This window comes from Neoarius graeffei, chromosome 11 (genome assembly GCF_027579695.1).
Source record: "Neoarius graeffei isolate fNeoGra1 chromosome 11, fNeoGra1.pri, whole genome shotgun sequence".
NCBI classification, from domain to species: domain Eukaryota; kingdom Metazoa; phylum Chordata; class Actinopteri; order Siluriformes; family Ariidae; genus Neoarius; species Neoarius graeffei.
Window position 1 is genome coordinate 71,566,531 of NC_083579.1, and position 14,228 is coordinate 71,580,758.

Consider the following 14,228-nt stretch of genomic DNA (forward strand, 5'->3'; position numbering starts at 1 on the left):
AAACAAACAAACAAACAAACATCACCTGAGATAAATTCCAGCTGTGACGCAGGGTGAACTCGCACAGGGTCCCACCCCATTGCTCAGTAACAGCCTGTTTCAGCACAGAACCCGAGTTACTACAACTGCTACTGCATGTTGTCCTAATGATCATGATGCATTTGCATTTAGCTCTTTTTATTCTGATAGTACACTGGCTTTCAACTATCTGTAAGCTAACAATGTGATTAATTCAGCATTACTGAGGACTTTTAGAACAGCAATATCAAGTTAATGACCTTTTTTTGTATCCACAGGTATGCAGCTCATACAGGTCCAACAGGACCCAAGGGACCTGGTTCTGTCCAAAGGATCAAAGCTGAAGGTCACCTGCTCTATAACCGGCATGAGTAATCCAGACCTGTACTGGTACCACTGGAATGAAACAGCAGGTTTCACACTGGTCTTCACCTCTCGAGCCACTGGTTCAGTGAATCCTGCCAGTGAGGGTCAGTTTAAATCTCAGAGACCAAAAGACCTTCAGATCATTCTGGAGTCTGATGGAGTGAGTGAGATCGGATCTGCAGTGTGGTACTGTGCAGCCAGTCCCCACAGCATCACAGTGTCATCACAGAGCTGTACAAAAACCACAACATCTTCTAAAGCTTGGGTTTTATGCTCAAATACACAGTATTATGTACCTTTTTAAATTGTTCATCAGTACAATACTTTAACTGATAGAGGTTTTTTGATCTATAAAGTCATGTTTGTTTGATTGAAATATACAAAGTTAGTGTCATCTGCATTTTTTCCCAATTAATCTTTTTTATTGTTTCTTAAAGTTTCTCAATTTCTTGCTTATGCACTAAAACAATAAAGAAAATAATAATGAATATTTGTATTGTTGTTTACGGTATCATAGATGCTGTCAAGCACAAGATTATTTCAGAGAAAAAATTTTTAAGCAAGAAAATGATTGAAATCAGGCCTTCAGATTCATCAACCACAGAATCACACCGTTAAGTAAAACCAGAGTGCATCCTTGTGGGGAAAGTCCTATACACTATGTTGAGTGGATATAAAAAGTTTACACACACCCTGTTAAAATTGGAGGTTTTTTGAATATAAAAAAAAAAAAATCATGTCAGATCTTTTTCTACCTCAAGTGTGATACAGCAATAAACAGTATTCAAGTAAGAAATGTTTTAGGAGAAAAATAATAGGAATAAAAATACAATAAGACATGCAGGTTAGGTTAACTGGTGACTCTAAATTGAGCGTAGGTGTGAATGTGAGTGTGAATGGTTGTCTGTGTCTATGTGTCAGCCCTGTGATGACCTGGCGACTTGTCCAGGGTGTACCCCGCCTTTCGCCCGTAGTCAGCTGGGATAGGCTCCAGCTTGCCTGCGACCCTGTAGAACAGGATAAAGCGGCTAGAGATAATGAGATGACATGAAAATACAATAACCTGGATGCATAAGTGTGCACACCTTTTTTTTCTAATGGGACATGTGACTGTCCTCAGAAATCACCAATCACATTCAAACTCATGTTCAAAAGTAATTATCATCAACCTGTGATCAATGAAGGGATTCTGATGAACTCCAGATCAAGATCAGTTGTTTCTGTAAGATTTTCTTGACATATTCTTTGTTTCATTTGACTGCTGGAGCCAGGATTTACAAAGAACTTACAAAATCTGGACAGGATCTCATTGTTGAAAGGTATGACACTAGAGAGGAGTACAAAAAAAAATTCCAGTACCATGGAACGGAATGAAGGCCATCATTAAGAAGTGGAGAAAACTGAGCACCACAGTCACATTATCAAGAACAGAACCTCCCTCTAAAATTGATGAAAAGACAAGACAAAAACCTATCGGGGACTCTGCCAAGAGAGCTTGGCAATGTTAAAAGAGATGGAGGAATATATTGCTAGTACTTCTCTATCTCTTCATGTGAGAACGATCTCATGTATTCTTCACATATCTAGGCTATGGAGTAGGGTGGCTCGACTGACGCTGTTTCTCACAATAAAGGAAAGCACCCAAGCCTGCCTAAATCACCCAAAGCCATATGGCAAAATGTGCTATGGTCTGATTTTTTTTTTTTTTTTGGGGGGGGGACAAAACACACAAGACAACTCATCACCCAAGGACACCATTTACATGGTGAAGCATAGTGGTGGCAGCATCATGCTGTGGGGTTGCTTCACTTCAGCTGAGATTGGGACTTTAATCAACATACAGGAATCATGGTTTGCTTCAAATACCAATCTGTCTTGGCAAAACAAAACAAAACAGGCAGCCTCTGTTAGAGAGCTGAAGATGAAACAAATTCATTTTCCAGCATGATATCGACCCAAGCATGAATGCAAGTCAGCAAAGGAATGGCTTCAAAAGAAGAAGATCCATATTTTGGAATGTTCTAGTCAGATCCCTGAGCAAAATCCAATTGATAACATGTGGAAGGACTTGAAGAAGGCTGGGCACACAAGATCTTCTCACACTTTGATACATATGGAGCATTTTTCCAAGGCAGAGTGAAATAAATTTGCCAAATCATGATGATTAAGTTGGTAGACTCTTAACCAAACAAGGCAGAGTGCTGTATTGTAAGCTAAAGGTGCTTTAACCAAGTATTACTTCAGGGGTGTGCACACTTATGCAAAACAGTTATTAAAAGTTTTTTCTTTTTTTCAAAAAAATTCTATTTGTATTTCAGTTGACTTTTGTTAGCTGCTATATCACATTAAAGGTGAAAAATAATCTGATATGATTGATGTTGGTTTCATTTTTTACATCATGAGAAGCTGCAAAATTAATAGATGTGTGTCGACTTTTATATTCACTGTAGTGACATGGAGCGAGAGAGAGAGAGAGAGATAGAGAGAGAGAGAGAGAGAGAGAGAGTATGTGTTCTATGGGCGATAATATCCTGTCATGACTTCCAGACACTTTGAAACAAGAGAAAAACATCACCTGAGATAAACCCCTGCGTATGTAATTCTCCAGCTGTGACGCAGGGTGAACTCGCACAGGGTCCCACCCCATTGCTCAGTAACAGCCTGTTTCAGCACAGAGCCCGAGTTACTACAACTGCTACTGCATGGTGTCCTAATGATCATGATGCATTTGCATTTAGCTCTTTTTATTCTGACAGTAAACTGGCTTTCAACTATATGTAAGCTAACAATGTGATTAATTCAGCATTACTGAGAACTTTTAGAACAGCAATATCAAACTAATTAAATTTCTTTTTTTTTCACAGTCATGCAGCTCATACAGGTTCAACAGGACCCAAGGGACCTGGTTCTGTCCAAAGGATCACCGCTGAAGGTCACCTGCTCTATAACCGGCACGAGTACTCCAATGCTGTACTGGTACCACTGGAATGAAACAGCAGGTTTCACACTGGTCTTCACCTCTCGAGCCACTGGTTCAGTGAATCCTGCCAGTGAGGGTCAGTTTAAATCTCAGAGACCAAAAGACCTTCAGATCATTCTGGAGTCTGATGGAGTGAGTGAGATCGGATCTGCAGTGTGGTACTGTGCAGCCAGACCCCACAGCATCACAGTGTCATCACAGAGCTGTACAAAAACCACAACATCTTCTTCAGCCTGGGTTTTATGCTCAAATATACAATTTTATCCTCCATTTTACTTTGGTTATCAGCACATGGCCTGAACTGATAGAAGCCTGACTGATCTCTAAAGTTAAAATTCCACAAGTTTGTCCTTGGCTATAAATGGCTAAGAATTTTTTTCTTCTGTCAAGCACATAAAACAAACAATCCCCACTAGAATTACTTGCTTGTTCAATTAAACAATAAAGAATATAATAAATAATATTTGCATTATTGTTTTAAAGTATAAAAAGGATAGTGAAGACAGCCAGCAGGATCATTGGATCATTCGTGCCCCTCTCCCTTACCTGATGGAGATCTACCAGAAGTGCTCCACCTGCAGGGCTATCTCCATCATTAAGGACCCTTACCACCACATCATCTCCCTCCTACCATCAGGGAAGAGGTACAGAAGCATCAGCTGCAGAACCAGCAGGATGCTAAACAGCTTCAAATTGTTGAAAGGTATGACACAGGAGAGGAGTACAAAAAATTTCCAGCACCATGGAACTGAATGAAGGCCATCATCAAGAAGTGGAGAAAATGGAGCACCACAGTCACATTATCAAGAACAGGACCTCCCTCTAAAATTGATGAAAAGACAAGACAAAAACCTATCGGGGACGCTGCCAAGAGAGCTTGGCAATGTTAAAAGAGGTGGAGGAATATATTGCTAGTACTTCTCTATCTCTTCATGTGACAACGATCTCATGTATTCTTCACATATCTAGGCTATGGAGTAGGGTGGCTCGACTGACGCTGTTTCTCACAATAAAGGAAAGCACCCAAGTCTGCCTAAATCACCCAAAGCCATATGGCAAAATGTGCTATGGTCTGATAAGAGGTAGAATGTAGTAGGCATAATTCTGATGTTTTTTTTTTTTTTGGGGGGGGGGGGGGGGACAAAACACACAAGACAATTCATCACCCAAAGAACACCATTTCCATGGTGAAGGATGGTAGTGGCAGCCATATGGCAAAATGTGCTATGGTCTGATAAGACCAAGGTAGAATGTTGTAGGCATAATTCTGATATTTTTGAGGGGGAAAAAAACACACAAGACAACTCACCACTCAAAGAACACCATTTCCATGGTGAAGCATGGTGGTGGCAGCATCATGCTGTGGGGCTGCTTCACTTCAGCTGAGAATGGGGCTTGAATCAATGTAGAGGAATCATGGTTCACTCCAAATACCAATCTATCTTGGCAAAACAAAACAGAACAAACCATCCAGCGTCTGTTAGAGAGCTGAAGATGAAACAAATTCATTTTCCAGCATGATATCGACCCAAGCATGAATCCAAGTCAGCAAAGGAATGGCTTCAAAAGAAGATCAACATTTTGGAATCTTCCAGTCAGATCCCTGATCAAAATCCAACAGATAACATGTGGAAGGACTTGAAGAAGCCTGTGCATACGAGATCTTCTCACACTTTGATACATATGGAGCATTTTTGCAAGGAAGAGTGAAATAAATTTGCCAAATCATGATGATTAAGTTGGTAGACTCTTAACCAAACAAGGCAGAGTGCTGTATTGTTCGCAAAAGGTGCTTTAACCAAGTATTACTTCAGGGGTGTGCACACTTACGAAAAACAGTTATTGTAAGTTATTTCTTTTTTCCCCCCAAAATTATATTTGTATTTCAGTTGAATTTTGTTAGCTGCTATATCACATTAAAGGTGAAAAATAATCTGATATGATTGATGTTGGTTTCATTTTTTACATCATGAGAAGCTGCAAAATTAATAGATGTGTGTCGACTTTTATATTCACTGTAGTGACATGGAGCGAGAGAGAGAGAGAGAGAGAGAGAGAGTTCTATGGGTGATAATATCCTGTTATGACTTCCAGACACTTTGAAACGAGAGAAAAACATCACCTGAGATAAACCCCTGCGTATGTAATTCTCCAGCTGTGACGCAGGGTGAACTCACACAGGGTCCCACCCCATTGCTCAGTAACAGCCTGTTTCAGCACAGAGCCCGAGTTACTACAACTGCTACTGCATGGTGTCCTAATGATCATGATGCATTTGCATTTAGCTCTTTTTATTCTGACAGTACACTGGCTTTCAACTATCTATAAGCTAACAATGTGATTAATTCAGCATTACTGAGAACTTTTAGAACAGCGATATCAAACTAATTACATTTTTTTTTTATTCACAGTCATGCAGGTCATACAGGTCCAACAGGACCCAAGGGACTTGGTTCTGTCCAAAGGATCATCGATGAAGGTCACCTGCTCTATAACTGCTACAGGTACTCCAAACCTGTACTGGTACCACTGGAATGAAACAGCAGGTTTCACACTGGTCTTCACCTCTCGAGCTACTGGTTCAGTGAATCCTGCCAGTGAGGGTCAGTTTAAATCTCACAGACCTGAACAGCTTCAGATCATTCTGGAGTCTGATGGAGTGAGTGAGATCGGATCTGCAGTGTGGTACTGTGCAGCCAGTCCCCACAGCATCACAGTGTCATCACAGAGCTGTACAAAAACCACAACATCTTCTTAAGCTTGGGTTTTATGCTCAAATATGTTTTATGTTTAATATCCTGTTTTACATTGTTGATCAGCTCATGGCCTTAATGGATAGAAGCCTAGCTGATCTGTGAATTCACATTTGCGATACTGAAAAAAGTTTTTGCTATCTGCATTTTCCTCCAATTAATGTGAATTTTTAAAAAAGTTTCTTAATATTAAAATTACACAAGTTTGTCCTTGGCTATAAATGGCTAAGAATATATGTTTCTGTCAAACACATAAAATAAACAATCCCCACCAGAATTACTTGCTTGTCCAATACCATAATAAACTAAATAAAAAAAAAAAAATTTTTGCATTATTTTTATTAAAGTATCATCAGCGTTATTAGGTACTAGATTATGATGAAACAAAATGGGTCACTGTGTTTTTGGAGCCGAAAGCTGGAACACTGTTGGATTTTTAAAAAGAAAATGATCCAAAGCAGTCCTCAGATTAATTGATCATAAAATTAAATCTTTATATCGGATTAAAGGTAGACTGTCTTTCAGACTTTTCAAGTTTAGGTCCTATAAACAATTTTCCCTGACACCCAATTATTTTTGATTCATGGACTGAAAGGCACTGAATTCAAATCGCAGACTTCCAATTTTATTAGTTTTTTTGAATAGAACAATTAATGAATTTAGAGCCATGCGGCCCTAAATTCTCTGTTATTTTTTCCTGCTTCACCATGACCCAATACAAGATAGTACATCATGCATCCCGTGGTGGGCTTTCCCCATTTACGCAAGGCATTGTGGGATACAAATTTGAAACAGGAGAGAAAAATGGAGGATGTGATTGTGCGAATGAAATGTGAAAGACAACAATAAAGGAAAGCGAGAAGAAAAGATGATATGTTATATGTGAAAGAAAGGAAACGCAAGACCAAGCTAATAAATATGGGCGGTCAGCGAGCACCTCGGTGTGATCAGCTGTTCATTTAGCGACAGAATGATGGAACGGTCAGTGCACGGTCAAAGCTAAACCTGTAGATGGCAGTAATGCAACATTGGACACCAGCTACTGTAAAACCCAAAAGAAGAAGAAGAAGAAGAAGCAAGTAAACCTGCGCATGCGCACACGGACTTCCTCTGTCTGCTTGACTGTGCGAGCGATTTCAGGTACATTATTTGTGATGGAATCCCCTCAAATTAAATAACTTTCCAGCCACAGAATGGCCTGGGTTTTTTTTTTGGAAGATATTACAACAATAAACATGTATCACGATGACCAAATTTCAGCGGGAACTAAATTTCACTAATTTAATGAAATTGAAAGGCCGTCTTGCTTTAAATCCTTGTGGGGAAAATATGATATTTCATGGCCTGGAGAGGTTTATCTTTTTCTGTGTGTGCTATCCTGGCTTCCAGACATTTTGAAACAATCAAACAAATAAATAAACAAACAAATAAGAATCATCTGAGATAAATTCCAGCTGTGACGCAGGGTGAACTCGCACAGGGTCCCACCCCATTGCTCAGTAACAGCCTGTTTCAGCACAGAGCCCGAGTTACTACAACGGCTACTGCATGTTGTCCTAATAATCATGATGCATTTGCATTTAGCTCTTTTTATTCTGATAGTACACTGGCTTTCAACTATATGTAAGCTAACAATGTGATTAATTCAGCATTACTGAGGACTTTTAGAACAGCGATATCAAGCTAATTACTTAGACATTTTTTTGTATCCACAGGTATGCAGCTCATACAGGTCCAACAGGACCCAAGGGACCTGGTTCTGTCCAAAGGATCATCGATGAAGGTCACCTGCTCTATAACTGCTACAGGTATTCCAAACCTGTACTGGTACCACTGGAATGAAACAGCAGGTTTCACACTGGTCTTCACCTCTCGAGCTACTGGTTCAGTGAATCCTGCCAGTGAGGGTCAGTTTAAATCTCACAGACCTGAAAAGCTTCAGATCATTCTGGAGTCTGATGGAGTGAGTGAGATCGGATCTGCAGTGTGGTACTGTGCAGCCAGTCCCCACAGCATCACAGTGTCATCACAGAGCTGTACAAAAACCACAACATCTTCTTAAGCTTGGGTTTTATGCTCAAATATACAGTTTAATATCCTGTTTTACATTGTTGATCAGCTCATGGCCTTAATGGATAGAAGCCTAGCTGATCTGTGAATTCACATTTGCGATACTGAAAAAAATCTATAAGTTTTTGCTATCTGCATTTTCCTCCAATTAATGTGAATTTTTAAAAAGTTTCTTAATATTAAAATTACACATGTTTGTCCTTGGCTATAAATGGCTAAGAATATATGTTTCTGTCAAACACATAAAATAAACAATCCCCACCAGAATTACTTGCTTGTCCAATAACATAATAAACTAAATAAAAAAAAAAAGTTTGCATTATTTTTATTCAAATATCATCAGCATTATTAGGTACTAGATTATGATGAAACAAAATGCGTAACTGTGTTTTTGGAGCCGAAAGCTGGAACACTGTTGGATTTTTAAAAAGAAAATGATCCAAAGCAGTCCTCAGATTAATTGATCATAAAATGAAATCTTTATATCGGATTAAAGGTAGCCTGTCTTTCAGACTTTTCAAGTTTAGGTCCTATAAACAATTTTCCCTGACACACAATTATTTTTGATTCATGGACTGAAAGGCACTGAATTCAAATCGCAGACTTCCAATTTTATTAGTTTTTTTGAATAGAACAATTAATGAATTTAGAGCCACACGGCCCTAAATTCTCTGTTATTTTTTCCTGCTTCACCATGACCCAATACAAGATAGTACATCATGCATCCCGTGGTGGGCTTTCCCCGTTTACGCAAAGCATTGTGGGATACAAATTTGAAACAGGAGAGAAAAATGGAGGATGTGATTGTGCGAATGAAATGTGAAAGACAACAATAACGGAAAGCGAGAAGAAAAGACGATATGTTATATGTGAAAGAAAGGAAACGCAAGACCAAGCTAATAAATATGGGCGGTCAGCGAGCACCTCGGTGTGATCAGCTGTTCATTTAGCGACAGAATGATGGAACTGTCAGTGCACGCTCAAAGCTAAACCTGTAGATGGCAGTAATGCAACATTGGACACCAGCTACTGTAAAACCCAAAAGAAGAAGAAGAAGAAGAGCAGGTAAACCTGTGCATGCGCACACGGACTTCCTCTGTCTGCTTGACTGTGCGAGCGATTTCATGTACATTATTTGTGATGGAATCCCCTCAAATTAAATAACTTTCCAGCCACAGAATGGCCTGGGTTTTTTTTTTTTTTGGAAGATATTACAAAAATAAACATGTATCACGATGACCAAATTTCAGCGGGAACTAAATTTCACCAATTTAATGAAATTGAAAGGCCGTCTTGCTTTAAATCCTTGTGGGGAAAATATGATGTTTCATGGCCTGGAGAGGTTTTTCTTTTTCTGTGAGTGCTATCCTGGCTTCCAGACATTTTGAAGCAATCAAACAAATAAATAAACAAACAAATAAGCATCATCTGAGATAAATTCCAGCTGTGACGCAGGGTGAACTCGCACAGGGTCCCACCCCATTGCTCAGTAACAGCCTGTTTCAGCACAGAGCCCGAGTTACTACAACTGCTACTGCATGTTGTCCTCATGATCATGATGCATTTGCATTTAGCTCTTTTTATTCTGACAATAAACTGGCTTTCAACTATATGTAAGCTAACAATGTGATTAATTCAGCATTACTGAGAACTTTTAGAACAGCAATATCAAACTAATTACATATTTTTTTGATTCACAGTCATGCAGGTCATACAGGTTCAACAGGACCCAAGGGACCTGGTTCTGTCCAAAGGATCATCGCTGAAGGTCACCTGCTCTATAACCGGCACGAGTACTCCAACGCTGTACTGGTACCACTGGAATGAAACAGCAGGGTTCACACTGGTCTTCATCTCGGTAACTACTGGTTCAGTGAATCCTGCCAGTGAGGGTCAGTTTAAATCTCACAGACCTGAACAGCTTCAGATCATTCTGGAGTCTGATGGAGTGAGTGAGATCGGATCTACAGTGTGGTACTGTGCAGCCAGTCCCCACAGCATCACAGTGTCATCACAGAGCTGTACAAAAACCACAACATCTTCTTCAGCCTGGGTTTTATGCTCAAATATACAATTTTATCCTCCATTTTACTTTGGTTATCAGCACATGGCCTGAACAGATAGAAGCCTGACTGATATCTGAAGTTAAAATTCCACAAGTTTGTCCTTGGCTATAAATGGCTAAGAATTTTTTTTCTTCTGTCAAGCACATAAAACAAACAATCCCCACCAGAATTACTTGCTTGTTCAATAAAACAATAATAAATAATATTTGAGTTATTGTTTTAAGTATAAAAAGGATAGTGAAGACAGCCAGCAGGATCATTGGATCATTAGTGCCCCTCTCCTTTCCCTGATGGAGATCTACCAGAAGTGCTCCACCTGCAGGGCTATCTCCATCATTAAGGACCCTTACCACCACATCTTCTCCCTCCTACCATCAGGGAAGAGGTACAGAAGCATCAGCTGCAGAACCAGCAGGATGCTAAACAGCTTCAAATTGTTGAAAGGTATGACACAGGAGAGGAGTACAAAAAATTTCCAGCACCATGGAACTGAATGAAGGCCATCATCAAGAAGTGGAGAAAATGGAGCACCACAGTCACATTATCAAGAACAGGACCTCCCTCTAAAATTGATAAAAAGACAAGACAAAAACCTATCGGGGACGTTGGCAAGAGAGCTTGGCAATGTTAAAAGAGGTGCAGGAATATATTGCTAGTATTTCTCTATCTCTTCATGTGACAACGATCTCATGTATTCTTCACATATCTAGGCTATGGAGTAGGGTGGCTCGACTGACGCTGTTTCTCACAATAAAGGAAAGCACCCAAGCCTGCCTAAATCACCCAAAGCCATATGGCAAAATGTGCTATGGTCTGATAAGACCAAGGTAGAATGTAGTAGGCATAATTCTGATTTTTTTTTTTTTTTGGGGGGGGGAACAAAACACACAAGACAATTCATCACCCAAAGAACACTATTTCCATGGTGAAGCATGGTGGTGGCAGCATCATGCTGTGGGGCTGCTTCACTTCAGCTGAGAATGGGGCTTGAATCAATGTAGAGGAATCATGGTTCACTCCAAATACCAATCTATCTTGGCAAAACAAAACAAAACAAAACAGCCAGCCTCTATTAGAGAGCTGAAGATGAAACAAATTCATTTTCCAGCATGATATCGACCCAAGCATGAATCCAAGGCAGCAAAGGAATGGCTTCAAAAGAAGATCAACATTTTGGAATCTTCCAGTCAGATCCCTGATCAAAATCCAACAGATAACATGTGGAAGGACTTGAAGAAGCCTGTGCATACGAGATCTTCTCACACTTTGATACATATGGAGCATTTTTGCAAGGAAGAGTGAAATAAATTTGCCAAATCATGATGATTAAGTTGGTAGACTCTTAACCAAACAAGGCAGAGTGCTGTATTGTTCGCAAAAGGTGCTTTAACCAAGTATTACTTCAGGGGTGTGCACACTTATGCAAAACAGTTATTGTAAGTTATATCTTTTTCTTTTTTCCCCCAAAATTATATTTGCATTTCAGTTGAATTTTGTTAGCTGCTATATCACATTAAAGGTGAAAAATAATCTGATATGATTGATGTTGGTTTCATTTTTTACATCATCAAAAGCTGCAAAATTAATAGATGTGTGTCGACTTTGATATTCACTGTAGTGACATGGAGAGAGAGAGAGAGTGAGTGTATGTGTTCTATGGGTGATAATATCCTATCATGACTTCCAGACACTTTGAAACGAGAGAAAAGCATCACCTGAGATAAACCCCAGCGTATGTAATTCTCCAGCTGTGACGCAGGGTGAACTCGCACAGGGTCCCACCCCATTGCTCAGTAACAGCCTGTTTCAGTACAGAGCCCGAGTTACTACAACTGCTACTGCATGTTGTCCTAATAATCATGATGCATTTGCATTTAGCTCTTTTTATTCTGATAGTACACTGGCTTTCAACTATATGTAAGCTAACAATGTGATTAATTCAGCATTACTGAGGACTTTTAGAACAGCGATATCAAGCTAATTACTTAGACATTTTTTTGTATCCACAGGTATGCAGCTCATACAGGTCCAACAGGACCCAAGGGACCTGGTTCTGTCCAAAGGATCATCGATGAAGGTCACCTGCTCTATAACTGCTACAGGTATTCCAAACCTGTACTGGTACCACTGGAATGAAACAGCAGGTTTCACACTGGTCTTCACCTCTCTAGCTACTGGTTCAGTGAATCCTGCCAGTGAGGGTCAGTTTAAATCTCACAGACCTGAACAGCTTCAGATCATTCTGGAGTCTGATGGAGTGAGTGAGATCGGATCTGCAGTGTGGTACTGTGCAGCCAGTCCCCACAGCATCACAGTGTCATCACAGAGCTGTACAAAAACCACAACATCTTCTTAAGCTTGGGTTTTATGCTCAAATATGTTTTATGTTTAATATCCTGTTTTACATTGTTGATCAGCTCATGGCCTTAATGGATAGAAGCCTAGCTGATCTGTGAATTCACATTTGCGATACTGAAAAAAGTTTTTGCTATCTGCATTTTCCTCCAATTAATGTGAATTTTTAAAAAAGTTTCTTAATATTAAAATTATACAAGTTTGTCCTTGGCTATAAATGGCTAAGAATATATGTTTCTGTCAAACACATAAAATAAACAATCCCCACCAGAATTACTTGCTTGTCCAATACCATAATAAACTAAATAAAAAAAAAAAAAATTGCATTATTTTTATTAAAGTATCATCAGCGTTATTAGGTACTAGATTATGATGAAACAAAATGGGTCACTGTGTTTTTGGAGCCGAAAGCTGGAACACTGTTGGATTTTTAAAAAGAAAATGATCCAAAGCAGTCCTCAGATTAATTGATCATAAAATTAAATTTTTATATTGGATTAAAGGTAGACTGTCTTTCAGACTTTTCAAGTTTAGGTCCTATAAACAATTTTCCCTGACACCCAATTATTTTTGATTCATGGACTGAAAGGCACTGAATTCAAATCGCAGACTTCCAATTTTATTAGTTTTTTTGAATAGAACAATTAATGAATTTAGAGCCATGCGGCCCTAAATTCTCTGTTATTTTTTCCTGCTTCACCATGACCCAATACAAGATAGTACATCATGCATCCCGTGGTGGGCTTTCCCCATTTACGCAAGGCATTGTGGGATACAAATTTGAAACAGGAGAGAAAAATGGAGGATGTGATTGTGCGAATGAAATGTGAAAGACAACAATAAAGGAAAACGAGAAGAAAAGATGATATGTTATATGTGAAAGAAAGGAAACGCAAGACCAAGCTAATAAATATGGGCGGTCAGCGAGCACCTTGGTGTGATCAGCTGTTCATTTAGCGACAGAATGATGGAACGGTCAGTGCACGGTCAAAGCTAAACCTGTAGATGGCAGTAATGCAACATTGGACACCAGCTACTGTAAAACCCAAAAGAAGAAGAAGAAGAAGAGCAGGTAAACCTGTGCATGCGCACACGGACTTCCTCTGTCTGCTTGACTGTGCGAGCGATTTCAGGTACATTATTTGTGATGGAATCCCCTCAAATTAAATAAATTTCCAGCCACAGAATGGCCTGGGTTTTTTTTTTTGGAAGATATTACAAAAATAAACATGTATCACGATGACCAAATTTCAGCGGGAACTAAATTTCACCAATTTAATGAAATTGAAAGGCCGTCTTGCTTTAAATCCTTGTGGGGAAAATATGATGTTTCATGGCCTGGAGAGGTTTTTCTTTTTCTGTGAGTGCTATCCTGGCTTCCAGACATTTTGAAACAATCAAACAAATAAATAAACAAACAAATAAGCATCATCTGAGATAAATTCCAGCTGTGACGCAGGGTGAACTCGCACAGGGTCCCACCCCATTGCTCAGTAACAGCCTGTTTCAGCACAGAGCTCGAGTTACTACAACTGCTACTGCATGTTGTCCTAATGATCATGATGCATTTGCATTTAGCTCTTTTTATTCTGACAATAAACTGGCTTTCAACTATATGTA

General features: G+C 39.4%; 3 gene segments (V, D, J or C); all 3 read left to right on the plus strand.

Moving 5' to 3' along the window:
• Positions 1-3,062: 3,062 nt before the first annotated feature.
• Positions 3,063-4,456, plus strand: LOC132893986 (T cell receptor beta variable 30-like). The segment is given in 2 exon segments: positions 3,063-3,161; positions 3,249-4,456. Coding segments are annotated over 2 exon segments (480 nt in total).
• Positions 4,457-5,386: 930 nt separating this feature from the next.
• LOC132893987 (T cell receptor alpha variable 9-2-like) lies at positions 5,387-6,362 on the plus strand. The segment is given in 1 exon segment: positions 5,387-6,362. A coding segment is annotated over 1 exon segment (345 nt).
• A 5,720-nt stretch (positions 6,363-12,082) lies between these two features.
• On the plus strand, positions 12,083-12,753 carry LOC132893988 (T cell receptor alpha variable 9-2-like). The segment is given in 2 exon segments: positions 12,083-12,170; positions 12,263-12,753. Coding segments are annotated over 2 exon segments (405 nt in total).
• Positions 12,754-14,228: the final 1,475 nt, after the last annotated feature.